This window comes from Alternaria novae-zelandiae (assembly GCF_023758075.1).
Source record: "Alternaria novae-zelandiae strain BMP 2774 chromosome Unknown scaffold_12, whole genome shotgun sequence".
Classification (NCBI taxonomy): Eukaryota; Fungi; Ascomycota; class Dothideomycetes; order Pleosporales; family Pleosporaceae; genus Alternaria; species Alternaria novae-zelandiae.
The window spans coordinates 441,051-468,665 of record NW_026056972.1 but is presented as its reverse complement, the minus strand read 5'-3'; the positions used below and the strand labels follow the sequence as shown (position 1 = coordinate 468,665).

The 27,615-nt window shown below is 53.3% G+C and overlaps 7 protein-coding genes across 7 annotated transcripts; 4 read left to right on the top strand and 3 right to left on the bottom strand.

The window, feature by feature from the left end:
* Positions 1-813: 813 nt before the first annotated feature.
* J4E88_006296 (uncharacterized protein) lies at positions 814-2,951 on the bottom strand (the record flags this gene model as incomplete). The annotated part of the gene is made up of 2 exons (XM_049399924.1): positions 814-2,697; positions 2,811-2,951. The coding sequence occupies 2 exons, from the start codon at positions 2,949-2,951 to the stop codon at positions 814-816; spliced, it is 2,025 nt and encodes a 674-aa protein (XP_049254235.1).
* Positions 2,952-3,186: 235 nt separating this feature from the next.
* On the top strand, positions 3,187-4,752 carry J4E88_006295 (uncharacterized protein; the record flags this gene model as incomplete). Its single annotated transcript, XM_049399923.1, has 2 exons — positions 3,187-3,206; positions 3,261-4,752. 2 exons carry the CDS (start codon positions 3,187-3,189, stop codon positions 4,750-4,752), a joined length of 1,512 nt encoding a protein of 503 aa, XP_049254234.1.
* Positions 4,753-7,066: 2,314 nt separating this feature from the next.
* On the bottom strand, positions 7,067-8,170 carry J4E88_006294 (uncharacterized protein; the record flags this gene model as incomplete). The annotated part of the gene is made up of 1 exon (XM_049399922.1): positions 7,067-8,170. The coding sequence occupies one exon, from the start codon at positions 8,168-8,170 to the stop codon at positions 7,067-7,069; it is 1,104 nt and encodes a 367-aa protein (XP_049254233.1).
* Positions 8,171-12,288: 4,118 nt separating this feature from the next.
* Positions 12,289-12,905, top strand: J4E88_006293 (uncharacterized protein; the record flags this gene model as incomplete). Its single annotated transcript, XM_049399921.1, has 2 exons — positions 12,289-12,296; positions 12,419-12,905. The coding sequence occupies 2 exons, from the start codon at positions 12,289-12,291 to the stop codon at positions 12,903-12,905; spliced, it is 495 nt and encodes a 164-aa protein (XP_049254232.1).
* An 815-nt stretch (positions 12,906-13,720) lies between these two features.
* Positions 13,721-15,256, bottom strand: J4E88_006292 (uncharacterized protein; the record flags this gene model as incomplete). Its single annotated transcript, XM_049399920.1, has 3 exons — positions 13,721-14,560; positions 14,614-15,075; positions 15,125-15,256. The coding sequence occupies 3 exons, from the start codon at positions 15,254-15,256 to the stop codon at positions 13,721-13,723; spliced, it is 1,434 nt and encodes a 477-aa protein (XP_049254231.1).
* Positions 15,257-20,783: 5,527 nt separating this feature from the next.
* Positions 20,784-22,288, top strand: GSK1 (Glycogen synthase kinase 1; the record flags this gene model as incomplete). Its single annotated transcript, XM_049399919.1, has 7 exons — positions 20,784-20,829; positions 20,886-21,058; positions 21,107-21,190; positions 21,245-21,599; positions 21,648-21,841; positions 21,897-22,101; positions 22,149-22,288. The coding sequence occupies 7 exons, from the start codon at positions 20,784-20,786 to the stop codon at positions 22,286-22,288; spliced, it is 1,197 nt and encodes a 398-aa protein (XP_049254230.1).
* Positions 22,289-23,393: 1,105 nt separating this feature from the next.
* On the top strand, positions 23,394-26,791 carry J4E88_006290 (uncharacterized protein; the record flags this gene model as incomplete). Its single annotated transcript, XM_049399918.1, has 6 exons — positions 23,394-23,946; positions 24,121-24,361; positions 24,412-24,679; positions 24,726-25,630; positions 25,679-25,863; positions 25,911-26,791. 6 exons carry the CDS (start codon positions 23,394-23,396, stop codon positions 26,789-26,791), a joined length of 3,033 nt encoding a protein of 1,010 aa, XP_049254229.1.
* Between the last annotated feature and the right edge of the window lie 824 nt (positions 26,792-27,615).

Genomic DNA, 27,615 nt, shown 5'->3' with positions numbered 1-27,615 from the left:
CAAAGGCTACTTCTCAGCCTTGCTTTCTGACCTGCTCTTCCGCGCTAGAGATTGCAGTGCAGTGCCGTAAGCTAACTCCCTCTAGAGAATGGCTAACTGCCAACTCATACCTTTATTGGTCACAACAATATGCATTCTGCATACTCAGCCTTTCTCCCGACGTGCATCCGTGAACTACATGATGTTCTGGTATTGTCGCGATGTCACCCCCTTGACAGTGATGGCTCGCCCTTCCCCAAAGAGAAGGACAAGGGCAAAAAAATACACTGGCGGGAGATAAGTCCTTGGTGTTGTGAGATGATGGGAAGACAGCCGAAGCTGTGGACAACAGTGGACACATTCACTCCGGCGGACGCTGTCCCATTCTGGCAAGTCTTCGCTAAACCATCGATCGCAGTGACATTTCAACATTACAATGCATCATGTAAATCCCACGTGTTCTGGCGACTTTTGTACCAAGTCTCGAAGAAAACGTGACAGCAGTCCCGATTAGGCAAGTTTTGGCTTGGCGTGGATTTCAGCAAATAGCACCAATGACTTGGTGGACCTGCGTGAAGTTGCGACCCAGCGCCTGCTCTCCGCTACAGCCACCATCTGAACAGACATAGTCCAGCGAGCTATCTCGAATGAGAAGGATTATATAAGCCGCACGTAGCATCAAAGCAGGAGAAAGAGGTGACAACTTGACTTTTATATTCTATGCATTGAATTCCCGGTATATCATCCCAAGACACAAATCCAAACGCCGATCATGCATTCATAACCTTCCCGTCCTTTCCTTTTCCCTTTTCCATTCCTCATTCCCGTCAACATCTAATCAACATACTCAGACCGCACCTTCTTCGCCCTCCTCTTGTTGGCCTTGAAGTGCTTCTTGCTGTTCATCTTCATCTCAGTGGGGTCGACATCTGCCTCAAGCGCCGCAACCATCTTAGCTTTCCTACCACTCAGCTCCTTACCCTGCTCGCTGTACTTGTAGTGGAAAGGCTGGTTAACCCTACCCATACCTTGTCCGGGGCCGAAGAAGCGCTTGTCCATGCGTTGTGTCTTCTCTCCTTGGACGGGTACGCCGGCGTCGAGCTCGTCGTCCATCAGTGACATGTCATCGTCTAGTGCACCGGCGAGGGAGGTGTTACCAGGAAGAGAGGCGAGAGGGTGGTGTCGGCGCTTGGCGGGAAGATGGTCGACGTCGTAGAGTTCGCGGTTGAAGTGCTTGGGGTCTAGCGGTGGGTCGGTGGGTGGAGGGTGGCAGAAGAGAATCTTGCCCTTGACGTAGTCCTTGAGGATGTATCGCGCCGCTCGAGACTCGTCTGGCTGACCAAGACCCTGGGTGGAGAAGCCTCTGGCGATAGCGTAGGCACGTAGAATTTCTTCGGATGTCAGAATACCAGTTCCGCCTTCCTCCATAGGTCGGGGGTGGATCTTCATTCCGTAGAGCGCTTCAAGGAAGGGTTGCGGAATGCGACGTGCGACAAGACCCGCGGGACCAGTGTACTCGCGAAGTTGATCGATTGGAAGTACACCAGCACACACGAGCTCAGCTTTGGTTGTGGCGAAGTTGGGGAACACTAGACCAGGACAATCGCAGAGCATGACCTTGTCGCTGAGATGGATGGTCTGGAAATGCTTGGTCTTTCCGGGTGTTGCAGAAACCGACACCTTCTTTGCGCCAATCAACGCGTTGATCGTGGACGACTTTCCGACGTTGGGGTAACCGACCAGACCGATTGAAGTCTTTCGCGGCTCGCCGTTTGGTCCGGTATCAACATCAGGCGCATGTTGGAGGAACAGGGCTTCAAGGTCCTCTGTTGTCAATATCCGCGTGCGCTCGTCGCCGTCTGCCTCTGATTGGCTCGCGCCTGGTACATCGACTGTCTCTTCGTCCACCCACTTTTCCTTCTCTTCCTGCTTGTCTTGCAGGTCAATCTTCTTGGCTTCTTTTGCGAGCTTGTCGTCTTCTTCCTCAAAGTCTTCGCCTTCATCAGTCACCAGCTCGTCAGAGTCGCCGGCATCGTCCGACTCGTCGTCGCTTGCCTCCAACTCAGCACGAGCCTCGTTCATCTCTTTGGCGAGTTCAGCCGAGAAGAACTTGTAGTTGATGCCCGCTTCGGTGAAGTAGTCGGCCCATGCTTTCCGTTGCTCCAGCGTCATCATATCCGCCTTGTTGACCAGCAACAGGTTGTTCTTCTTCGGGTCCACCTCCTTGACGTAGTCCTCCAAATCCTCTGACCGGAACATGAGCGGGTTACGGGCGTCCACAATCTGCACAACCAGATCTGACCGTTCAATAACACGCCACAATTGCCTCCAGACTTCGAGATTGCGCTCGAACGGTGTGAGGAGAAGGTCGTTGTTCTCTTGCAGCTCCGCCAAGCCTCTTCGCCACTGCAGCAGCGATGCCCTCTCTTTCTCGTCCAACTCTTGTGGTGTAGTGTCTTTATCCCAGTGAGGTCGCCTCGGTACAGTCAGTCGATTCCTGTTTTCCTTGTGCTTCTTGGTGACGTTGCGCTCCTCAAGCGGCGAGAGGAGGTATGGGTTCTTCTGGTCCTTGTGAATAATCTTGACGTTATTCATCTTCTCGGCGGTGAAGTCGGTACCGGCCAGCTCTGCCGTGGAAAGGAAGTCGTCGAGGGCGCCTTGCTCGGTGACGGAGCGCATCTTCATGTACGACGCCTCTTTCTTCTCGTTGGTGATGTACTGGGTGGTGTTAGTATGGGTTTGGCCGCATGCTCTACCGGGTGCCACTCATTGCGCAATGTTCCTACGCGTGCGCAAACATCCAGAGCAAAGTTGTAGTATGGATAACACACCTTCTCGCCATTCTGACCGGTTCGCTCGATACCGGCGTTGAAGTTGCCCTTGCGCAGGTTGTCGCCCTTTCCCTTGCTGAACCTGTCGTTCATCAAGCTGTTACCCAGCCCGACGCTCTTCTTGGATTTCGCGAGCACCATATTTGCGGTTGAAGGTGGTTTGTCGCGTGGTGTGTGGTGGTTTTGGCCCAAATAGAGGGGTGGGTGGAAAGAGAAAGTTGCGACGGAAGTTGCCCCACCACGTCATTCACCGAGTGCCTCGCTAAATTCTTTTTCTGAGAAGACCCTTTTGTAAGCGCGCCTTCCCCAGACTTCCACAACAGCACACTCGCCACTACCATAGCAACCAACCTCGACTCTCACATAAGCCGCCAAGATGCCTCGCCGGAAGTTCATGTGAGTCGAGAAATCTGAATGCGCGTTCGAAGTACCCCGCTAACCCCGCGACAGCGATAAGAAGAACGCGACCAACTTCCGTCTCGTCCACCGCGCCCAAAATGACCCTCGAATCCACGACGAAGATGCCCCGCAGATGGTCTTTGCCGAGAGGGCCGCACCCAATCAACGCGAAACCGACGAGCCCGCAGGAAGTTCGCGTGCGTCGCAATACTCAGCCGCGACAGGACGCAGCAAGATCAAGTCGAGACGCGAACTAGAAAGCGAATATGGCGCTCAAGTGCGGAAGAACGAGGGTGAAGCCGCCAACTACGGCATCTACTACGACGACACCGAGTACGACTACATGCAGCACATGCGCGACCTGGGCTCGGGTAGCGGCGACTCCTACTTCATCGAGCCAAAGGCGGAGAAGAAGGGAAAGCAAAAGATGGACTTGGCGGATATGCTGCGCGATGCATCGCTGAACGACAGTAGGAGCCAGGCCGATCTCAGCGTGAGCAGCAACATCAGCAGCGCGAGCGAACTCTTCGGAGAAGACATGGCGCCCTCAGAGTTCGTGCGCAAGACAACCTACCAAGACCAGCAGAACATCCCCGATGCCCTCAAGGGTTTCCAACCAGACATGGACCCGCGCCTACGCGAAGTGCTCGAGGCGCTCGAGGACGAAGCCTACGTCGAGGACGACGAGGACATCTTCAACGAACTCGCCCAAGACGGCTTCGAAGTCGACCAACGAGAATGGGACAGCGCTGACCTCTTCGATGACGAGACCGACGATAGAGACCCCATGGACCGCTTCCTCTCAGAAGAAGACCCAGGTTGGGAAACCGACGATACAATCAAAGCCTCATCCCCTAAGCTGCGCGCTCAGAGACCTTCCAACAACGACCCCACAGACCCATCCTCCCTACCCGCACCAGACGAAGCGCCCGCCCCCGCTGACGCAGCAGACATGGCGTACCTAGACGAATTCAAAAAGTTCAAACAAGACGTCAAAGCCGCCAAACCCACCCCTGGCAACCCCCGAAGCGGCGCCGCTGCGGCAACAGACAACCAATCCTTCATAACAGGCGCCTCAGCCCTAACAGCCGGCGGCCGCCGCAAGAAGCGCAAAGGCGCCAAAACATCCACATCCGGGTACTCAATGTCCTCTTCCGCGCTCCACCGCACAGAAGGCCTCACACTGCTCGACCAGCGCTTCGACAAGATCGAAGAAGAATACGCTGACGACGATGGTTTCCCCGAAGATGACTACGGCTACGACGACTCTGCTTCCATGGTTAGCGGTATGTCAAAGATGAGTGGTATGAGCAAAATGAGCGGTATGAGTGGGTGGTCGAGTAGTGAGGCGCCGCCGCTACGGGGCGACTTTGATAGTATCATGGACGACTTCCTAGGGAGTCACCATACTGCCGGCAAGAGCGGGAGGAGGGTTAAGAAGGGGAAGCAGCAGAGTGGCATGGAGCAGTTGGATGAGGTCAGGAAGGGGCTGGGTGCGCCGAAGGTCAAGCCGCAGGATAGGTTTAGTGTGTTGAAGGTCTAGGGAGGAGCGGCTTTCTTTTCAATTCGCGTTATGATATAGATGACTTTATGCATTTGCTGGCGTTTGGGAGGGTGGGTAAAAGGGATCTGGGTCATAGGCTGAGATATGTTATACCCGTATTGCAAGTATACAGTGGAATGAAGAGATGAACGGTAAGTGCATTGCCGAATCCTTAGCCTATGTTCTTCAGGTTGAGGTGGTCATTATTTTGGTCAAATACACGATACTTTCTGAAGCTTGCAGACTGAACATTTTTGGCAAGGTACCTTTCGGCGTTCTCATTGATTCATTGATATCATGCAGATCGTGAAACCTCTTCCAAGATCCTTCTGCCTCTATACCCCCTTGGGTATCTCACGCGGATTCCCCGTCCTCCGCTTCACTGCTGCACACCTGACATTCAACTCCCCTGAGCAGAATCTAAGCCTTAGGCTCAACACTGCTCTGCGCAACACCCCTCTGCAACGCCTTCTTGCTAACAAGCCTGAACCCACCAACCAGCATAAGCGCCGCGAGCGAGCCCAGAACAACAGCCAGCGTAACAAAAGCACCGATAACACCACCAACTGCAGGCGAGATATCGCTGCTGCCATTTCCACTCTGCTGCGCAGTAGTAGCACCGTTGTCCTTGACGAACGCAGCGCAGGAACCAGCAGTGTTACCACACTTAGTGCACCACTGCTCCGTAGTCGTAATAGCAAACTCATTCAACTTATCCTGGAAGGTAGTCCACGAGACAGCGTTCTCGCTACCGCCGAAGAGAGGGAAGACAGTGGGTTCACTAGTGTTACTAGCCGTGCCGTTGTGGAACAGGAAGCGGACCTGCAGGTCATCTCCGTTGGGAAAACCAGAGTCAACATTTGCGTTGGTGAAGAGCTCGAAGGCCATGGAGCTAGCGTAGTCGACTACGCCGGTGAAGTCGTCGCTGACCTTCTGCAGGTCGGCAAGACCGAAGAAGGACATGAAGGTTGCGTAGGCGCCGAACTGGATGCCGAACTTCTTGGAGCCGGAGGTGCTGATGATGTTGTTCATGTACTCGAGGATTTCTCCTGCGAGTTGCATGCCGGCGACTGCGCGCATGTTGTCGCTGGCGTTGTAGGCGAGACCCCACTCGTGGGCGTCGGCGAGGGTGCGGAGTTGGGTAAGGGTGGTGTTGGTCAGGGCGTCGGAGTTGGGGATGCTGGAGTTGTGGATCTCGGCTACGTGGATGGTGTCGTAGACTGTTCATGTTAGTTTGGCTTGTGCATGAGGATTGGGACGAGACATACCGACGTAGGCGTTCTTGAAAGACACCTGCTCATCGCTGACCACGCCATTCATCGAAGGCACGATGGAAGAGTAGAAGTCCTTGGAGCTGGACGCAAGGTTCTTGTACGCCTCGCTGTCGAAGTAGGAGTTCGAACTTGTCTTTGCGTTCTGGCAGCTCGAGGCATCCTGAAGCCAGCCATTGTCCTCGGAGCCCGAGCCAGTCTCAATGGTGTTGACTGGGATGAGCTGGTAGCCATCCATTGGCGCTTGTACACTCTGGCCATTGGCAAGAGTCTGAACCGTTTGAACAGGGGGGTAGAGTCCCTGGAGGAAACCCATGGCTGAGTTCTGGAGGACATTGTCGACGGGTGCTTGGACCTGAAGCTGGGACAGCTTGACTTCATCCTCGTTGATGCCGTGGATCTTGGACTCGCCGGACAGGTAGCGTGAGCGGTAGTACTGGCCGGATGTGTAGACCTGTTCGTAACCAAGAGCAGTCAAGTTGGTAGGAGCAAGAGCTTTTGGTGTACGGTCGCCATGGCGGTGGAAGATGTAAGCCCCAAGAACGGTCTCAGCTGCCTCGGCACCAGCGAGCATGGAGAGAGCGGAAAGCGCGACGACAGACTTCATGGTGGGCAATTGAACGCTTGTCAACGAAGGAAGCTGTTCACGAAAGCGAGTGAAGCAATTGAACCCAGGGCAAGGCGGCGAATCTCACGAGCAGAGGTGGGATGGGGAAAGAGTAGAAGCGGACGTCAGGAAGGACTTATACCAGCTATCTCGCTGCATGCCCCGCTGAGTAAGTAAACCAGGCTCGGGATTAAGCTACAGCAGCTAGATAGCAGGAGCCATCCGCCCAATCCGAAGAGTAAACAGCTCATGATGTAGCGGGGCGCTTGCCTGACAAGCATGGTTCTTTCCGAATCTCGCAGTTCGGGAGGGGCAGGTGTAAGTGGGGGTTAGAGCGACCCACTGCCCGCGACAAGCTTTTTCCGCGCACAAGGGACCTTTGGCCGAGAATGACATTCGCGCTGAATAAGTAGTAGTCAGAATGACGATACGTTATTCATCTGTCGCGGCCGTAGAGTATCTCGCAGACGCCGCCAATTGGCACATCCATCACGGCATCTGTTCCCGTGCTCCAGAAACCCTTCCAGTCCACTTCATCTTGTGCGCTAAATTGATATGCCGAGAATGAGCTTCGTCGGCTGGGAGGTGCACTGGCTCTAGTGCCTTTTTCCTTGTCCTTGTCGTGTAGCTTGTCTGTGACTAGCACCGGGTCGCGTACTATCTGCCCAGTCATGCGATCGACAACGGCTATCTGTGCGCATTCATCGACGAGGTTCTCGCAGCTGCTCAGCGGTAGTGTGAGGTAGCGCGTGTTGTAGCTTGCAAGGGCAACGTAGATATAGATGACTAGCACCACCAGCCAACATGGCACCGCGAGCGCCCACCACCGGTTCGGGTAGTAGTGAATGCCCATCTGATGCAGCATCGGAGCTGGCACATAGGCCCAAAGAATATACATCAGGAACGCGGCGGAGCTCCCCAGGTACAGTGCAAAGCCGTAGTATTCGTATGTAGGCACTTTCGGCGAGGCCCGGGGTACCGTCGGCGCATGCCGTGCCGAGCTCGCGAGGTTCGTGGGTGTGCTTGTGCCTGTGGTATGCGAGCCAGCTCTAGTATACCCTTCAACATCCGACGAGTCTGGGGTTGTAGGTCTCGAGGTTGGGCGGCTGAAGGCGGGGCGAAGTAGCGAGGTCAATGATGGAGACGGCGGTAGCGGAGTGGGAGGCCTGTTGTAGAAGGGTGGAAACAGCGCAGTCGCCGTATGTCGCGGGAGGTGACTATATGATTTAGAAGTCTGTAGTGGTCGAGACGTGGGCGCTGGCTCCTCGTCGTCCTCTTCATCTTCGCTGACTACGTCCTCCACCATGAAAGGGTCCTCGTCTTCATCTTGGTTGTCCTCTACAGACGCCGCCTCAGAGAGAGCGCTATTCGATATTGGCGATAGAGGAGTTGCTCCTGGACGAGTCGCGGAGCGTGGAGGGGATGTTACCGTGCTGTCCTCGCGACTCTGCCCATCGAATGACGTCAGGGTAGGGAGATTAGGCGTAGATTTTGAGTAGAACCCCGAAGGAAGGGACTCCCCTCTACTGTGGGGTGGCATGTCGTTGAAGTGTGGTTTGGCGCGAAGTGAGCATAATGCATTGATCGCGTGCTTGAGCCTCTCAATTACGCGTTCGCGCTAGCGGAACCTTTCCGCACCTGGCAGCTATCAGCCCTGTGTAACAAAACCATCTCATCTCCAGCCCAACATCAAGTACACAGATGGCTCCAAAAGTCCCAACAACGGCTTCTCCAAGGACTCTGCAGCTAATGAAACTAAGAGGACGCGACACTTGCTTCCCTCAACAGACTCCGGTCGACTGATAAGACCCACGATCCGCAACCTGCACCTCCCTCTGGACGACAATCAATGCCATGAGCGCAGACTCCCTGCGAATCGGCCCATAATGGAGAGGCTTCAAGCGAGGCAATACCGATGGCGCTTCAATGTCTGTTCGGGCTGTCTTTGTCAGCATCGCTGCTATCGCGGCTTCCTCGTCCAGTCACTCACATCGCTGCCTAGCGCGACGTCTTCGCTGACGCAACAGACATGTAGCCATCAGGACGAACATTGGTATGCATGTTGCGAGAAGAGCGAGAACGGATATTGTGTTATCTTTTGACCAGGTCATCATAAGATGTGCGCGTTGGTGGGTGCATCAACGTCTTCGCCGGTCTATCATATATGCTGGGAAAGCAGATTCCTGCCATAGTCCTCATGTTCAGAATTGACGAAAGCAGCTGGTGTTTAGGATTTCAGCTTCGCGTCGTGATACAGATCAGGCTAGGTGTGGTGCAATCCCATTTGGCAGAGGCTGAGCGTGCCGAGATCCTGAATGTACGAGGCTACACACGTTAGAATCTCGAATCGACGAGGCTCAGCATGTCAGAATCTGATTTTGAACAGGCTGCATGTGGCGAAATCTCATTTGAGCAGGCGCAGTCGTTGCAGTTTCGACGAATCAACCACCGGTGTGAGCTTTAAACCAGATTCTGTTATATACATTGCATATATCGGTAAGTACTGCAGACACCATTGGTTAGGCATGCATGCACGATGTGGCTGAAATCGGATTTTGCCAACAGGACCCAGGGCTGGCAGGCGCCATTCACGTGATGCAGTCCCTCACGTATCCGACAAGTGCCCCGCTATCAGCCTGGTGTTCAAACATTCTTCTTCTTCGCATACCCAAATTCACCCTCATTTCGATGCCTCTGCGCGCGCCGACCACTTATGTTGGATAACAGTTAACTTCACCGAACGAAACGATGTCGGGGAAAAGAAAATCACCACGAATCCCAGAACGGATATGGGAGATGCACAAACCCAACATTCTGCGCCTGTATCTTTCAGAAAACAGGCCTTTAATAGCTCCTGGTGGAGTCCGAGACATAATGCGCACTGAGCACAATTTCTTGGCAAGGTAAGTCTATGATATACCACTGGTCACGATGCAGGTGGATGTAGGTTATGCTGACGTTCCAATAGCAAATCACAATACGAGACAACACTGAAGAGATGGAACTGCTATAAGTACACGTGCGCACAAAATCGACGCACCCAACAATCATTGCTTGATAGCCGAAGAGTGTATGGTCCACGACCGGACGATCAATCCCACAACCTTACGATAAGAATACCTTCTCCACATTGCTCTGTTCTGGAGTCCGCTCCACTCAATTTCCAGCCACCTGGAATCTCGTCATCGTTTTTGGCCAGGGGTTGGTGCGACATGTCATCAAACCCTTTGGCTAGTATCGCGATCCCATCTTCTACGTTTCGTCACGAGATTAAATCTTTGCTCCACGGGGACCCTGGATGGCCATCAAATGTACCTCTGGATGCAAATGACCTGTTCAACTCAGCACGGAGCTTTCGTGACAATGTTCCAGCACATGCGACGTACGTTTTGAATGTCCTTTCTGCACCAGATTTCGCGACTGCAATAATGCCAATAATCTCGGGCATATTCCTAAGAGTTACACCAACCGCTCACGTAGTCTTGCTCGGAGCTAGCACTGTAGTCGATACTGCAGTCAGGAACATCTCTCATCCAAACACACTGCGACTCGTTCGTGAACAAAGCATTGATCACCAGATCATCTACATCATCTTACATCATCTTGTCAACCACGAAGATATTGCTCTCACGCTTCGTAAGCCGACAACCAAGCTCGAGCACTTCTTGAAGAGGGGCGTGACTTACTGCTTTTCTCTTGGACCGAAGTTTCTCAGCAGTATCATCGAATCTACTCCACCACCCTGGAATGTGGCCCTGATACAGAACATGTTTCGTACAGCATTGTTCCTGGGGGATGGGCCGATATTGAACCTTATAATGGACCTTAGCCAAGAAGATCTGGTGAATCGGCTGGTCTTGCTTGAAGGCACTCATTATTATCCAGTACTGTACACGAGTTACTTTGGGCACGTTCAAGCAACACAAGTCCTCCTCGATCATGGCGCGGATCTCGACGTATTACAAAATCGTGATATTTTTGATTATATCGGATCGATGCCGTACTTCCAGAAGCCGAGCGCGGAAGTGAGACCCCAAATCCTGCGGCTATTGATAAGTCGCGGTTTCAAATTGGACATCGATGTAGTTCGATATCACATGCGGAGATGCAGCATGGATGAACTGCAGATAGTAATTACCTACTTCCTGGATGATAGCTTCCGAGTCTTCTTTGATAAGCGCAGCTTACCGTTGGTCGTGGATCGCGCGGACTGGGATGACTCATTCTCCGAGACATTGAGAGCCATCCTGAAACAAGCGTCAATTACTGCTATCCACCATCGAGAACTCTGGGACTCAGTATTGTCAGACACACTGTCGTGTGCGATATCACGCAATTATGCGTTCGCAATCGATATCTTACTTGGAACGGGGGCAACTATGAATCTCAGATGTATGATCAGCGCTGTTCGAAGTAACAATCTGAGAATTCTCGAAGATTGTTTGGATCGGGGTATAGACCCAAACATCAAGATTGACAGTCGCACTGCGTTGAGTGAAGCGATCAAAAGTCATTCCAGGGGACCAATGCAGATGCTCCAATCGCGGGGATCTATTTCTAAGCTGGCTTGTCAACCGTCCGGCTTTGTATCAGCCTTTACAGCAGCGTGTCAGATCGGTGACATTGCTCTTGTAGAATATCTCCTATCACTACAGACCTTCCCGTGGAATCTAGCTGGGATCACAGGGTCTCTGGAGGCTGCTCTAGAAAACAATCAACATCCCATTGTGGAGAAGTTGACCACGGCTGGAATTACGCCAACGATGCGGTGTTTTGAATTAGCAATTCAGAACAAGCAACTAGCAGCCTTCAAAATACTGGCCGATTGTACGGATTTATTCGCTATGCCACAGATGAAAGACCTTTACCAAAGGAACTTTACATACAGGGATGTAAACAAACTCTATGACAACGCTATCATGTTTGGAGCCTTACAGTGGGGCGATAGCACAGTCATCGAACATGTACTCGCCATGGAGTATCCTGTCGATGTGTTGTTCCAACTGAATCCCCGTCACTTCTCTGAGTGGGATTTGGCACTGAAATTGTACCCACCGGGATATGATTGGACTTGGTTTTTGACACCTCTTAGCGCCGCAATTTTGAAAGGCAACAGAACAGCAATGGACGCTTTGATGGCTCATGGTGTACAAGCTGTGTTCTTCAACTGCCAGCATGCATCATACCAGACTTCGTTCCTAACTGAGAAAGAGAGAAACGTGATAACATTGACGCCTCTTGCTGCTGGCGTAATAAGAAACGATATCCCTCTGGTGGAATCGCTGTTACGTCTCGGTGCAGATCCCTTCGACAACGGTGCTCTGTTCGTGTGCGCTGTAATCGACATGCCAGATATCGCCGCCCTGCTGCTTTTCGCCGTTAAGATTCGATACCCTGACGGCCAAAGATCTTTCGGTTGTGATGCCCTATACCAGATCGTACGTCGTAAAAATTTGCGGTTGCTTAAGCTTCTTGCAAACGAATACAACATCACGAGGCCGGTTCAGGAAGACTGCGGGCCAATGTTTATGCCTGATCGACGGCCTCAACCTAATACTGTATTCACCACTCCGATTGGTGAAGCAGTGCGTCTCTATGCTGAAAGCAACGGCGTTGACGAAGCGCTTGATTTTCTCTTGTCTCAAGCCCAGCACCACAATGCTATTGTATTCCGAGACTTACGTCGCGGTAACATGACTTGTGTACTCTACGCCATCTTTCTCAATTCTTTAAAGACAGTGCAGAAGCTCCATCAAAAGGGCGCGAGTATGTTCCCCCCAGCTCAAAGGAACATCCCCCGAACGCAACTCCAAGCTGCAGCAGAGGCGGGAAGCACAGAAATTGTTGAACACCTCCTGAACCAAGGAGTTAGTGCAAACGAGCCCCCCTCAAAACGGGCAGGGGCGACAGCCCTCCAGCTAGCTGCGATCACAGGAAACATCAACATCGCAACAATCTTGTTAAAGGCAGAGGCCGACATCAACGCCCCGCCAGCTTTTTTCAATGGCAGAACAGCGTTTGAAGGCGCCACGGAACACGGTCGTATCGAGATGATGATCTTTCTTGTGGGTGAAGGCGCCGATCTCCTTGCCAACAACAACGAACAATACCGACGCGCTATTGCATTTGCAGAACAAAACCGGCAATACGCTGCGAAATCTCTCGCAGATGACCTGTATGCAAAGGTCCTGGTGAGCCAACAAGCGGGTATCATTGGCATGGATGGAGAGTGGGTTGCACCTGATATGCCGGATTTCGGGAGCTTCTACTCATGAACATGGATTATTCCAATTGATTTCTTCACTTTTCCCTTACATTTAGCTTTCATAGTGGGTGGTGTAAGTTTGGACAATCTGGTACCACGTTGATCTTTCGTCGCGCTGGCGTTCCGAGCACTTTCTCCTGTCCCTCTAACACTGTTTCCAAGTAGATTTCCTTGCACTGGATAGTAATCGTGACATATACCCACCATTGAGTCACTTCGCTGTGCATGTATCTTTGTGACGCCAGAATTCAAAAGTCATACCGAGACACCTCCAAGCAACGTCATCAATCATTCCTAGACACAGCGGTAACACTCCCAAAGAACATGTGGCAACAACCCTCGCCAACAACCAATCATCTTGATATATCCGCACCCACAACCCTCTTTAATAACCCGAGCAACAATCTTAAGCAATGACCCCAAGCAATAAATCCGAACAATAACCGCGAGCCCATTGAACCTTCTTACAACACCAAAGACAGGCAGCCAATGCGTAGATTCTCACACGACACACAAAGATATAAGTTTTGGCAATGGTCTCACGTACTCTACTATGCCAATATCTGAGGTCCTGATTGTCCAGACAAGGCTATACATTACTCCACCCACCTCCAGTTTCATTGCTGTCAGCTCAGCAACGACATAGCTCTGATGCGATCAATATGCGGAGGATTTTAATTGGTGGAGCTCGAATGCGCAGGACGTAAAGTGTACTGAACACCCAGCACTCAATAAACACACCACAGATGATTTTCCACGAGGCTCAGCAGTTTGCATGCAAGTTCATCATAATTGCACTACAGTCTCAATGTCCAAGAAAACCATCTACAGCTTACTAGCCTCCCCACTCGTCCTGTTAAGGTACAAAGGATCCCTCGGCTCAATCCCATACTGCCTACACAGCTCCTCGCCCTTCTTCTGCTGCGCCTCAATCCTAGCCTTATGCGCAAGACCCCTCTTATTCTCATTCTTACCCAGCTGCAGCAGATGCACCTCATCCGGCCCATCTACAATCCTCATCGTGCGGCCACTTGACCACATCTGCGCGAGCGGCGTATCTTGACTCACACCCGCACCGCCGTAGGCCTGCATAGCCCAGTCGATGACCTTGAGGTTGACTTCAGGGACGAGCACCTTGACTTCGGCGATTTCCTTGAGCGCGCCCTTGGCGTTTGTTTCGTCGATCTTGATGGCGGCGTTAAGGACGGAGAGGCGGGCTGCGTCGATTTCGATACGGGAGCGCGCGACGCGCTCGAGCATGATGCCGTGTTTGTTGAGGAGCTCGCCAAACGGCTTCTTGCGCTCGTCATTGATGCGGGCGAGGAACCATTCTAGCGCCTTCTCGGCGGAACCGATGCTGCGCATAGCGTGGTGGATACGTCCGGGTCCGAGACGGCCCTGGATGATTTCGAAGCCGCGGCCTTCGCCGAGCACCATGTTGCTGGCGGGGACGCGGACGTTCTCGAACGTCACGTGGCCGTGGCCGTGGGGTGCGTCGTCGAAACCCATGACTGATAGCATGCGGTGGACGGTTACACCCGGGGTGGTGTTGGGGACGAGGATGACGGATTGTTGCTTGTACTTGTCGGAGTTGTTGGGGTCGGTCTTTCCGAGGACGATGAAGATCTTGCAGCGAGGGTCGCCAATGCCGGATGACCACCATTTCTAGGGTGATGTTAGTAAGGCGACGAGTGAGGGTAAGATTGAGGTTGACGTACCTGACCGTTCAGGACGTAATGGTCACCATCCTTCTTGATAGTCATCTCAATGTTGGTAGCATCACTCGACGCAACCTGAGGCTCCGTCATCAAGAACGCAGAGCGAATCTCGCCCTTCAGCAGCGGGTCCAGCCACTGCCTCTTCTGTGCCTCAGTACCGTACTTGGCAATGACCTCCATGTTGCCAGTATCAGGAGCAGCGCAGTTGACAGCCTCGGAGGCTGTCCGGCTCTTGCCCAGGTACTCAGCCATGAGGCCGTACTCCAGGTTGCTGAAGCCAGCACCCTCCTTGAAGTGTGCCTTGGGCAGGAACATGTTCCATAGTCCAAGCTCTTGTGCCCTCTTCTTCAGGTCCTCGATGATGGATGGATGTGACGAGAAGCGCTCTTGGACGGTCTGGCCGATCTGGCGCACGTATACGGCGTCGGCGGGGATGCACTCTTCTTCGACGAATTTCTCTACCTATGGACATGTTAGCATGTACTCGTACAGAGCTTGCCAAGTCGCCTACAAGGTCGAGTGTCTTCGCCGCCCTCTCACTGACGAAAGGCCGCGCGATGACGGGAATGCGCTGTGAGGCGGAGATATGGCCATCCTTGCTGTTGCTAAGCAGATCGTAGGCGCGGTCGTACGGTACAGACATGATTGCGTGCTGTGGAGAGAGGATGAGGTAGGGAAGAAGGGTTCAGGGAGGAAATCCGGGGTAGTTTAACAAAACATGCGGAGACGACTCGTCCGTGGCTACTGCTTCGGTCATTGATGTTGGGAGCTAAGAGTTGCCGAGGTACGCCATGCACCACCTCCGCTTTGGACCTCGTAACTTGGCTGTCTCACACCACGCAGACGTGATGCCAGGGTGTCCGATGGCAAACGTATCTTAGGGAAGGGTATCGTTGGCCGAGGCATTGATGATAGTCATGTCGTTGTAGACGCTGCGGTTGTAGTTGGCGATAGCTGCAGTGGACGCGACGCCGCCGTTACGCGTGGCGCACAGTCCAACCTCCGCAAGAGGCTATGGAATCGCCAACGTGGTTATTGGAATTCATACAGGCCATCTCAGCACTCATACAATGGTCGCTAGAAGATTGATTGAATTATTGACTCTATGACCTTAATACGAGTATGCATTGACTAGGTGACTCGTCGTGCTTCAGCAGCTACCTAGGTACAAGCCTACTAGTCGAACACCTACCATAAATCCGCCCAGCAGCCACATCTCCAATCCATGATCGTCAGCAATGACATCGCAGCCAGCCCTCCCCCGCGAGCTCATCGACCAAATCATCACAACCCTCATCTCCCTCCATTCCCACGACCCAGCCTACCAATGGACAAACCTACGCTACATAACCCGCCACCACAAAGCGCACCTCGAGCAACACTTCCTCGCCCACTGGGTCCCCAAGCTAACATTCGAAATCCCACATGACTATGGCTCATGCCCACTCGTGAACTTCACAGCCCCCACACCACCTCGCACCCTCCAGAAAGATGAATCAAGGAACAACGGTGCAGAGATCGTGGTATTTACTGAACGTACCGGTCTCCGTCTCACCGACATGCCCAACCGCTGGTACGAACACGCCACAGGAAACATCAAAAGACATCCCTGGGAGCAATTCGATTCCAACATCATCGTGCACTTCGGTAACCGGACGTTGAACAAAGGCTACTCAAAAGGCGGTATAAGGAGCGACGTCGTCATCCCCAATCTATGCATCAATACAGATGCCTCGCCGTGGGAATTTTCTTTCGCGTGGAAAGAACTCTTCACCAGGCTCTTTACTGAGGAAATGGTGATGCGGACATTCCGGGACAAGCTCCTGGGATGGTTTGTACCTACTTTGGGAGGAGATGTAGAGCCCAGGGTGGAGATGGCAGCTATATACCATTACTTGCGTAAACACTTTCACTGGCAGCGGAGGGGTGTGTTGGCGGCGTATCGGAAGTATAGACATCCACTGCTGTGGGATGAAGAATACTGTCGACGTCGTTATCGCGAACAACATATTGAGGGTCGCTGCTACAAAGCGTGTTCCTCCAAAGGTCCCTTTGACCTCTCACGTTTCGTTCAACAAGGCAGAGAGGAGCTTAGTTTAACTCTTTCCAACGAACACCATATCCTCGAGGACGAGGAGAGCATGGTGTTTCAAGTCCCTGGTTGGGAGACGTGGAACGTAGGGGATGTAGGACGCATGCGTGTTTATGAAGAGATGGTCGAGGAACGGCAGTTGACGGATATGTGGTTTGGACACCATGATGTTCAGTTGGAGGACTATTGGGAGTCTTATTATAAGGGCTTACTGCAGGTTATGGAGGGAAGGAGAACTATCAGTGATGAGGTGCTCGAGGGGGGTTTGAGAGCCGAGAAGCTGGATCCAGAGGAGTTCTGGATTTCAAGACCAGCCAATGAACGGTTTCCATACCAGTAGTGAAGGGGTTCCGGGAGTCCTTTGTGGTTCTTCCCACGCTGTCTTATCTATGTTACGATGTACTTTGGTTGAGGTTTGAGTGAATGCTGACATTCCATCGGAAATTCTCAGAAGATCACGACTTGAAGTGTAACCTGGCCCAATGAATTTTGATAGTCAGCAGTCACTAGTCGTTGGGTCGGAGAGAAACGTGAGCGACTCTATTCTGATTCCACGTCGCAGTTTTGAGATGTAGCTGAAGTCGGATATACGTTGTATAACTCTCACAGCAACGTAGTAGTGAAATGTGAAGGGTGCTACCTCGTACAGCTTGTGATGAGGATAGACCTGTAACGGTGACATAAATCGCAAGGCTATAACGTTGCTCGGTCCTCGTTGCTGGGCTTCAATTCCGGAAGGGTTGCTTGTCGCAGACCGGATCAAACGGGTATGTTGTAGGAAACGAGTAAAACGTATTGTGTAACTGTTCTTAGTGCCAAGACACCAGATCATGGGTCGATTGATGCAATAGCAGTGCCAGTAGCCTGGTAAAATATTGTTAAAATTTGGAAGATGAGGGTTACACTTTTGTCGGTGAGCGCGGATGTGTACCCGCGGAATGCTTCCTACAACGACCAAAAGGTGTCTGAGAAGGTCGTCCCGCCTGCTTGTGGCGTACACGGACACCAGATAGAGCCAATAATAGTCTTGGGCGTACGAGTTCACTGACAGAATGGTATCATCCGCCCGGGCAGCTGCGTGTCGCTATTCTGGTGAAGAACCGGATGAATGCATGAGATGTGTGCGCTCAACCGTGACGATGTAACCACGATGTTGAGTGGGCTGCTACGGATCCGACATGACAGCTGCAGACGAGCGTGGCGAGGTCTCCGGCCGATGTCGGTAGCCGAATACAGTTCGTGGTACAACCATCGTGCATACTTCGTTGTCTTCATTTAAAATAGATGCTCATCCTGTACCGCATGGTTGCGCGCTATCAGCGATGAAAATCTCCGAATGTTCAACCATATATGTGGACCGGCATAGTCCGATCGTCGGGTATGACAAGTTGGCCGGGTGTTCCATAAGGCTGAAGTCCATATGCGTGCTCTACTTGAAGTGGATTGGGGGTACATATCGTGGTTGCGCAGATCGTATCGTATCTAAGTCCGACTGCCTGACAAGTCCAGATGTCTAGGCCTGCGTATTCTTGTTCGTCGCTTTACATATAGACTCCCGCCACCAGATCTGAGACAGAGCGGGAGGCTTCGTCACACAGTGTCGCTGTGGAGCGATGTGGTGCTTCATGGGCTTGATCTACGATCCCTCGGGACCTGTAATCTATTTTCATGTTAGGGACAGTTCAGGTCGTAGTGAGCTTGAGCAAACGTCAAGTGACGGATTCAGAGAGAGTGTGCTTGCGCTCAGCTCGGGCTCGAAGAGAACCTGGACTGTTGGTGAGTGGAACGGGTGAGGATGGGTAGTAATGACGGCAATAGTGGGGCTCATCACACTGGTTTTGGCCATTCTCACGGTCGAGCGGTCGTCTGCAGCGGCTGGGAATATCGCCGTCAAGAGCCCTTAAGTCACATGACCAAAGCCAATAGGGTGGGTCGGATTTCCGAACGGCATGCTCACTGCATGTTGACGTATGAGCGGCAGTCGGGCATCGATAGTGTAGCTCGACTAGCCTACCCACACAGCAAGCGCCAAATGCAAAATCTGTAGGAATTGTTTCAGCCCGATCTATCTCAGTAGCCTGCAGATGGACTTGTACGTGATGTCCATCGTCGTTCGAGGCATGGCTGCTGGCGGCGCCTGGAACATGTTGCGCGCGCGATTTGCACGTGCCTTGCAGCACCAAGTGCGGGAAAGGCGAAGAGGGGAACACAAGCGTCATGAATAGTTTGCAACGATGTCGGTTGCTGCAAGTGCGGCCGATTCGGGTTTAAAGGTGCGCGTGTGTAACCCGCACCGAGCAGTGGTTCACACCGGCCAGTGGGCCCTGGACATCCGAGAGCAGCGGTGTCGTTGACTTGATGCGCATCCGCTTGGTGCAGCTGGCTGCCGGTCAAGATGGAAGCGTGCACAAACGGTGGAGTGGCATTTCACGAGACCAGAAGGGAATAGTGAGTCGCTGGGCTGGGCGGCTGTGAAAGGATATGCACCACAATAACACGCCACGCCTCTGGGTCGCCCGGGCATTCGGCTGTAGACGAAGAGGGGGGCGCCAGGACCAGGGCGCGAGAGAACATCAGCTGCCCTCCAAGTGGAGCTACAGGCCACGAGGGCGTGGCCGGGGCCTCGAGCAGAATGACGATGCAGCAGGACGAGGCGACAGGGCGGCGTGCAGGGGGATTTGGTTTTGCAGCAGGCCGCAAGGGTGCGGCCAGAGTTTGGAAAAAGCCATATTGTTGAGTCGGATATCAGCTTCTTCAACGCCAGTCGGAAGACTTTTCTGCGGCTACCGACCCCTGTACTCTCGCGAGTGTCCTGGTACGTCGTCGACACGAAAGTGCGGCGGCGGCGGCTTTGATTGACGGGCGGTGGTGCAAACAAAGACAAGGTTGTGGTTGCTCGAACAGCGCGGTGCATGAAATTGCTGCCGCGGGCGCTCAGACGTCCGCAGCATGGAATTGGCTGACGGAGTCGAGCATTCGCACAGTGTTGAGCGACGCTCGCTAAAGGCAGGGCCCTGGAGAGGAAAGAGGGTCTTGCTCAGGCCATGGTAACGGCGGCGATGGACTGGCAACGTCTCAATGGGAACGGTCGTCGCATGTCAAACGCAGCATAGCAGCTACTCACTGCCTGCTAGAGCCGCGCAGCCTATCGCCGGGCAGGTATTCACAGCTCGTACGGCCAGGTTAGTATAAGCACAGCAAGGCCCGGCCATGATTGGAGTGCGTCTCAGCCACGCGCCAGCGAGCAAGTGGGTGCAGCTCATTTCAGGCGGCATGACGGCGTGCTGGGAAGAAATCTGATGCCTCACGTGCAGGCCGGCGTCCGCAGCTGCAGACGCAATGGTCATGTTGAATGTTGGCGATGTCGTATGTGAGGCCGCTGGCGACGGCTGGCAGAGCACACTCACTGTCGTGTGCTGACGTCTGTTTCAAGCAGGCGCGCTCGCATGCTCCTGCCGCCGCCAGAGCAGCCCTGTGTATTACATTACTATAAGGCTCCACGAGAAGCTATCATCTGCATCCCATCCCCCCGTTTCCTGCAGGTCCGTGATTCCTGCACCGGGCGATTACTGTACGCTGCTCCCTCGAGCAGCTTAGACGCCGCTGGGCTGGTCTGCGCTGACAAGTAGGTGAATTGCAGGCCTTCTGATCACGTTGGCACCCAATTTCGCACTAGCAGTGCCCCGCCCTTAATCCCCAGCACTGCCGTCACTCAACCCCATCGTCGCCTTTCCTCGCACCTTCACAAGCTCTCCATCTCCGCCCTCAATTCTCCTTCACCCCCTTCCCACGCCCTGCTGTGACTGCCGCCCGAGCATCGTTGCTGAGGGGTCGACCTGCGCCTTCCTTGTTCCTTAGCTCCGTCAGCCACAACAAGCGTCACCTGGTACTGCACAGACGGCACGCGGGACCACGCCCTCTTGACACTCGACCTCGCGCCTACAACCCTATCTGCTCCGCCTCAGCCCGCCCGACACCACTCCTCGCCCACACTCAACTCCCCTGCCGCCCGCCCTCCAGTTCCCCAGCAATCCGCGCAGCGCTGCCGGACCCCCTCCCACACGCATAACACCAAACAATGAGCCAGAACCGGCCATCGGCCTTCTCATCGCTAAGAATGGGTGGTAAGTGCCCCCCGTCAACCCGCCGCGTAATTGGCCTCATGCTCACCCTCCCGCAGAAGTTATCCGCGAAAAGGTCCAGGACGGCCTGACCGGCGACTACAAGGACCTCGCATACACGCAGTGCAAGATTGTCGGCAACGGCTCTTTCGGCGTCGTCTTCCAGACCAAGCTGTCGCCTAGTGGTGAAGATGCGGCCATCAAGCGTGTCCTGCAAGACAAGCGCTTCAAGGTGCGTCTGCGCGCCATCATGACATGCAGCCCCAGCTGACCCCCGCAGAACCGCGAACTCCAGATTATGCGCATTGTCCGACATCCCAACATTGTCGAGCTCAAGGCCTTCTTCTACAACAACGGCGAGCGGGTACGTGTCTGCAAGCAAGCGCGTGCGTGCATTTCGTGTAGCTAACCGTTTCAGCCACAGAAAGACGAGGTGTACCTGAACCTCGTGCTTGAGTTCGTTCCCGAGACCGTGTACCGTGCTTCGCGCTACTTCAACAAGATGAAGTCGGTTATGCCCATCCTCGAAGTCAAGCTGTACATCTACCAGCTCTTCCGCTCGCTCGCCTACATCCACTCGCAAGGTATCTGCCACAGGGACATCAAGCCCCAGAACCTCCTGCTAGACCCCTCAACCGGTGTCCTGAAGCTGTGCGATTTCGGAAGCGCCAAGATCTTGGTCGAGAACGAGCCCAACGTTTCGTACATCTGCTCCAGGTACTACCGTGCGCCTGAGCTGATTTTCGGAGCGACAAACTACACTACCAAGATCGGTATGTGTTGTGCTGTAATGAGCGGGAGCCCGTGCTAATATTGTGCAGATGTCTGGTCTACGGGTTGCGTCATGGCGGAGCTCATGCTTGGACAGCCCTTGTTCCCGGGAGAGTCAGGTATCGACCAGCTGGTAGAGATCATCAAGGTTCTAGGAACGCCCACCCGCGACCAGATCCGCACCATGAACCCGAACTACATGGAGCACAAGTTCCCCCAGATTAAGCCTCACCCGTTCAGTAAGGTATGTTGAGCGATGCGTCTCCGGTAGCCCCGCCATTTTTACTTACTTGGACTAGGTGTTCCGGAAGGCTGATCCCAACGCGATCGATTTGATCTCTAAACTCCTCGAGTACACGCCAACTCAGCGCCTTTCGGCCATCGATGCCATGGTACACCCCTTCTTTGACGAGCTGAGGGACCCGAACACGCGTCTCCCAGACTCGCGTCACCCCAACGGAGCCACTCGTGATATGCCTGAGCTGTACAACTTCACTCACCACGGTAAGTTTGTTTCTAATCCTACGAGATGCAAGGTCTAATGTTTCCAGAATTGTCCATCGCTCCTCACCTCAACAACCAGCTGGTACCGCAGCACATCCGCGCGACACTAGCCGCCCGTGGCCTCGACTTCGAATCGCCGAACTTCAAGCCATTAACGCGGGATCAGATGATAGCCAGGCTGGATTAAGCCCTCTGCTATCACACGACACGATACCATTCATTCATGCGGCGGCTTCTGATCCTCTCTGGACCGGAGCACAAAGCTTTTCCGTCCGGAGAGATGCAAAATGGAGTCTCAATTGGGCGTCGGTTTTATCAGGTGTATACTACGAGGAGCACACCCTTTCCTGCTTTATATGAGCGCGTCTGAAATGATACCGACATTCACCTTTACAAAGAATGACCTGGCTTGCTTTTCTTTGGGGACTGTTGGCATCCCCGTTTACGCGAAATGATCAATGGACCGGCACGGCAAATGATGTTCCTTCGATCCCCTTTGAGATGACGAATGGGTGCAGCAGGTTGCAACTATGAAGGAAATGAGGAACGGGCAAAATTCGGGATGTATTGAGTATGGGATACGAAGGAAGGGTCTCGCTCATCCGATTCCGATGCTTCAACGATGGTTACTATGCGTCACCTGGGTTGCATGCGGGAGTTTTCTTTCTGTTAAGATGAGTTCGGCGGGCTGCGCATCGGGCGATGAGGCTTTTATGAACTTGGGAATGCTATCCCTAGGATGGGATCATACGGGCTGGTCAATGGATGGCTAGCTCCGGACAAGTACTAGAGCGAGGCACTGCGCATTTGCAGCGGAACGAATGTCCAATGGACAATGACTATCCTGCTATTCGCCCACCTCTCAGCATACTTTCTATAACGGAGATTCCTTTCACATTCTACATTTTCTGGGCCTCATGAAACGTCGTGATGAGTTCTGAGAGAGATTCAAGGTCCTTTACAGAGTTCGCATCATCCAGGCTTGCGCCTTCATTGCATTAAATCCATCGTTTGAGACTTCAGGATGGGTGATCTGAACTCGTATGGATCGGATCACCTTTGCCTTTACCTGAAGATAAGTACAGGGTTTTCTCACGTGAACACGACCTACCTTTACAGACAGCCTCACCTTACTGGCTTCGGTATGCGTAATGGACATGTATGTAGAGCCTTCGTCTTGTCGTCTACATCTGTTTTCTTAACAGACCCAATCCTTTGATCGAAGAGGTAGTCAGGTACAAACCAACAGTTAACAATATCACGGTAAAAGCCGCAGTATCAATAACCTAGACATGGATTGCACATTCATGTCAGCAGATCGCATGGCCCTACTCAAGTTGACCGATGAGGAAGCGCAGCAATACCTCGTTCGGGATAGTTCACCATTCAATGATTTGGCAATGGACGTTGACGTCGAGAGTGCATGGACCGAGCGCCAAGATACGCCTGGAACGGGAGCAAATGCCGCTAACCCTTTCGATGCGCAAGCTCCAGTGCGACTTCCGCGCCAACTCGACGATTCACTATCGCGAACCATCCGCCAACATCGCACCCGAACCGCCCCATTCCGCGACCGTGTGTATAATCATCGACACGGCGACTTCTACCCCCCACGTCAGCCCGTATATTACGATCACGACGACCTCGGCGCCAGCTCTACACGAATCCCGTCGCAACTGAGGGAAGATTCTCCGGAGACGTTAGAAGAGAAGGCACGCGCAGTCTTGGTCGCAACCATGGCGGATGCAGACGTCAGAGAAGAGCGCGATGATAGGCGCGAGGACCGACGTGATGACAGGCGCGATCGTGGAAACTATCGAGGGAACAACAAGCGCCGCCGCGATGGTGAGTCTGCACATGTCCTATTACAGGCGATTGCGCAAGCTGCACGGGTGGGCTGGATAGCTTCTCTGATTCGATGGCTGTAATGGGCATCAAATCAAGGCCGAGACTATCCTCCCTACCCCATGGACTGGCTTGTGTATCTGGCATTTCCACTGTACTAATAGCGTCGCGCAGATGACGATAACCATTACCGCGGTGATGACCGTCGCGGACCCCAGCGCCGCCGTAACGATGATGCAGGCCCACGTCGCCGATACGAAGAGCCGCCGTTCCCCAAGCTGCGCCGACTGCTCTTGAACATTGCCAGCTCCACCAAGCTCCCACAGGACGAGGCTATCGAGATCGCAAAGTACTTTGGAGAGCACTTTGATGATGAGCGTCTCCGCTCTGACTTCTTCGATGTCTTGGTACAGCTGTAAGCAGAGACGATTCCCCCATCAATTGAACTTTCACTAACTGTCTTAGGATCATCGAGCAACCCTTCAAGATCCCGTTCGTCGCAGCCGTCGCCTACTACGCCAACGATGTCAAGCCACAAATCACCATCGAGGCCATGAAGCGCGTCGGAGATCGGGCACAGGAGGCGCTGAATGCGGGCGAGTGGAAAGAGTTCAAGTTGCTTCTGAGGTTCTTCGCGTGCCTGCAGTCGCTCTACGAGGACGATGGCGTCTTCACTTTCCTTGGACAACTCTTCGACACAGTCGTTGACCTCCAGAGTGCCAACGAGAACGATGTAAGATCTTCACGCAGTGATGTGGGATATTTACTAACAGTGCTAGGTTGTCGGTATCGAACTCGTCAAGATCATCCTTCTTACTATTCCCTACGCCATCGTCGCTGGAGGAGAGCGTTTCCACGAACAAGCGCAACAACTGCTGAAGAACACTGGTATCGTGGCGAGCAATGCGGTTCCCATCGAGAGCCTCATCCACTCCTACGTCGGCGATTTCGAGTCGAAGCCGGTAGACCACCACAGCGTCATTGGCCTTCTGCAAACACAGTTGTCAGCTGAAGCCGAGTCTGGTTTCGAGCTGAGATGCCTTCCACGCATCGACCTCGAGGCCTTGCGTAGGGCGGATGCCAAGGAAGAAGACGCACTGCCCACGGCTCCTCAGACTCACGCCTTCCCGACTTTCACCATCCCGTCACCAGTCAACCCTGGCCCACGGCCTGTCTTCCCGGAGGCGTACTTCTCTCTGTTCGCTGATCAGGAAGTCGACACCGTCCCCAAGACCACCGACATTGCCTCGTCGCTTGTTCGGGATGCCATTGTTGACACCATCAACCAGCTCGACTTTAACCGTGAAATGGTGGCCAAGTTCCTTGTCGATGTTGATTGCTACTGGTCCGTCGACATCTTCGCTAAGCGCGGTTCACCTTTCGACAAGTTCCGTGAGCTGGTTGGCGACAAGATTCAGTACAAGTCAGAAGATATGATCATCGACGCCATCTTCTCGCAACTGTTCAAGCTGCCCAGTGCTGAACACAAGCTCGTATACTACCATGCGCTCATCACACAGTGCTGCAAGGTCGCGCCTGCTGCTATTGCCCCGTCTCTCGGACGTGCCATCCGTACCATCTACAAGAACCTGCCCATGATGGATCTCGAGCTAGGCTACCGATTCCTCGACTGGTTCTCCCACCATCTCAGCAACTTCGAGTTCCGATGGAGATGGACTGAGTGGTATGTTCATCTCTCTTTGCTTGTGGTACCGCGCTAACGTAACTTTAGGCTTGAGGATCTCGAGCTGTCCAACCTGCACCCGAAGAAGGCTTTCATTCTTGCGACTCTGGACAAGGAGATAAGGTTGTCCTTTGCCAAGCGCATTCGATCAACGCTGCCGGAGCCGATGCACACCATGATTCCTGAGCGTCTAGATGCAGACAACAGCCCTGACTTCAAATACGACAACCAACGTATGTATACTCCGCAAGTGACAAATATCCCGCTAACAATTCATCAGAAACTCCCTACGCCGCTGAAGGCCAGATGCTGCTCAGCCAGCTGAGGAAGAAGGCTACTGCCGAGGAGATCCAAGTGACTATCGACAGCATTCACGAGAAGGCTCTTGAACAGGGCATTGCCGAAGTCCTCGTCCCTTCAACTGACGCCTTCGTCACCGCCATCTGCCGACTGGGAGCGAAGTCACTGTCTCACGTTCTATCTTGCATAGAACGCGGCAAGGACAGACTACTCGAGCTCTCCCAGAACGAGGTCGCGCGTCGTCAGATCGTCGCGAGCGTCGTCGAGTACTGGAAAGACCAGCCTGGTGTTGCGGTCCGCATCATCGATATTCTGCTCAACTATACTATTCTTGCGCCGATGACTGTCGTTCAGTGGGTATTCGGTAGCCACATGGGAGCTGGCGAAGCTTTGACTGAGAGCTGGGTCTTTGAGATGGTTAGCAACACAGTCGCCAAGGTCACCAACCGCAACCGTCAGATCGCGTCTGCCCGTCTCCAGAAGGGTCTCCCTCAAGAACAGATCGAGATGGTTGAGGCCACCCTCGCCAAGGACCGTGACAACGCTCGCGAGCTGTTCAAGTACATTGAAGACTCGATGCGTGGCGTCGCAGAGGGTTCCGCTGACACTCTGATTGAGAAGTCCTCCAATGGCTCGCTCACCGAAGAAGAAGTCGAGCTCATCAAGGCCTGGGGCAAGCGCTGGCAGACTGTCTTCATCCGCAAGGCTCAGGTCGAAGAGTCTGTCGTGGGCGAAGAGGCGGTCGAAGCTCGTATCAGACTTCTTGCTGCTGAGCCTGACGAGGTCGCTGAGAGCATGGAGCAGGATGCCGATGGTGTTGTTGAAGCCACCAACGGAGAGGCGCAGATGTCTCTTGCTTGAAACATTCCAGACTGAAGGACACGATATCGGATTCTACAAAAGCATAAGGATAGCGTTTGCATTCATCGGTGGCGTATTATGCCAAGTGCTAATGGGTATCAAGTTGCACGTCGGCTGGCGAGATGGCATCTGCACGAGGGTTCTTTATTCCAGATGGACATCTAGTTCGTGTGATATTGTACATTATATCTCAAAATGAGTATCTTCATGAAACTTCCATGACACTTTTGTGTTGCGGTTTCGAGATCGTTCTATGACGAGTGTTGGTGATTACAGTTTGACCAGTGTAGGGAGCAGAGGCGTTTTTTGCTTATCGCGCAGAACTGCGAGAAGAAGTGTTGTCGCATGTTCGCCTCGTGGTGTCAGGGGCGAAAGTATTGCAGCTGATAGGAGCGTTCAAATAAGAACACTTCTACTTCTCAAGTATGTTGATGAGATTCATCCCCATGATATTCGTGCGTCGTCCGGAGTCGACGGATCCACCATGCACGGTGACGGCTAGCGTGGGCCAGCATCAGTGAACCCTGCAAATTGTCGCGCGGCATACGGCACCAGCTCCAAGCCGACCGACCACCCAAGCAAGCAAGCCCGCCCAACTTTGCAGCCACGGGCCGCGACTCTGTAGCACCGCCGAAACTTCTGGGCAAAAACAACATGTTGTCACCGCCCTGTATCCTTGGTCGCATATAATTATTGTTGCTCTATTTCTTGTGCCTTCGTTGTACTACTGCCTTCGTTGTACTGCCTTCGTTGTACATAGCTTCTTTGTCGCAATCCACGATACGAAACGAATAGAACCGAGGGAACGGAGAAGAAGCACCCCC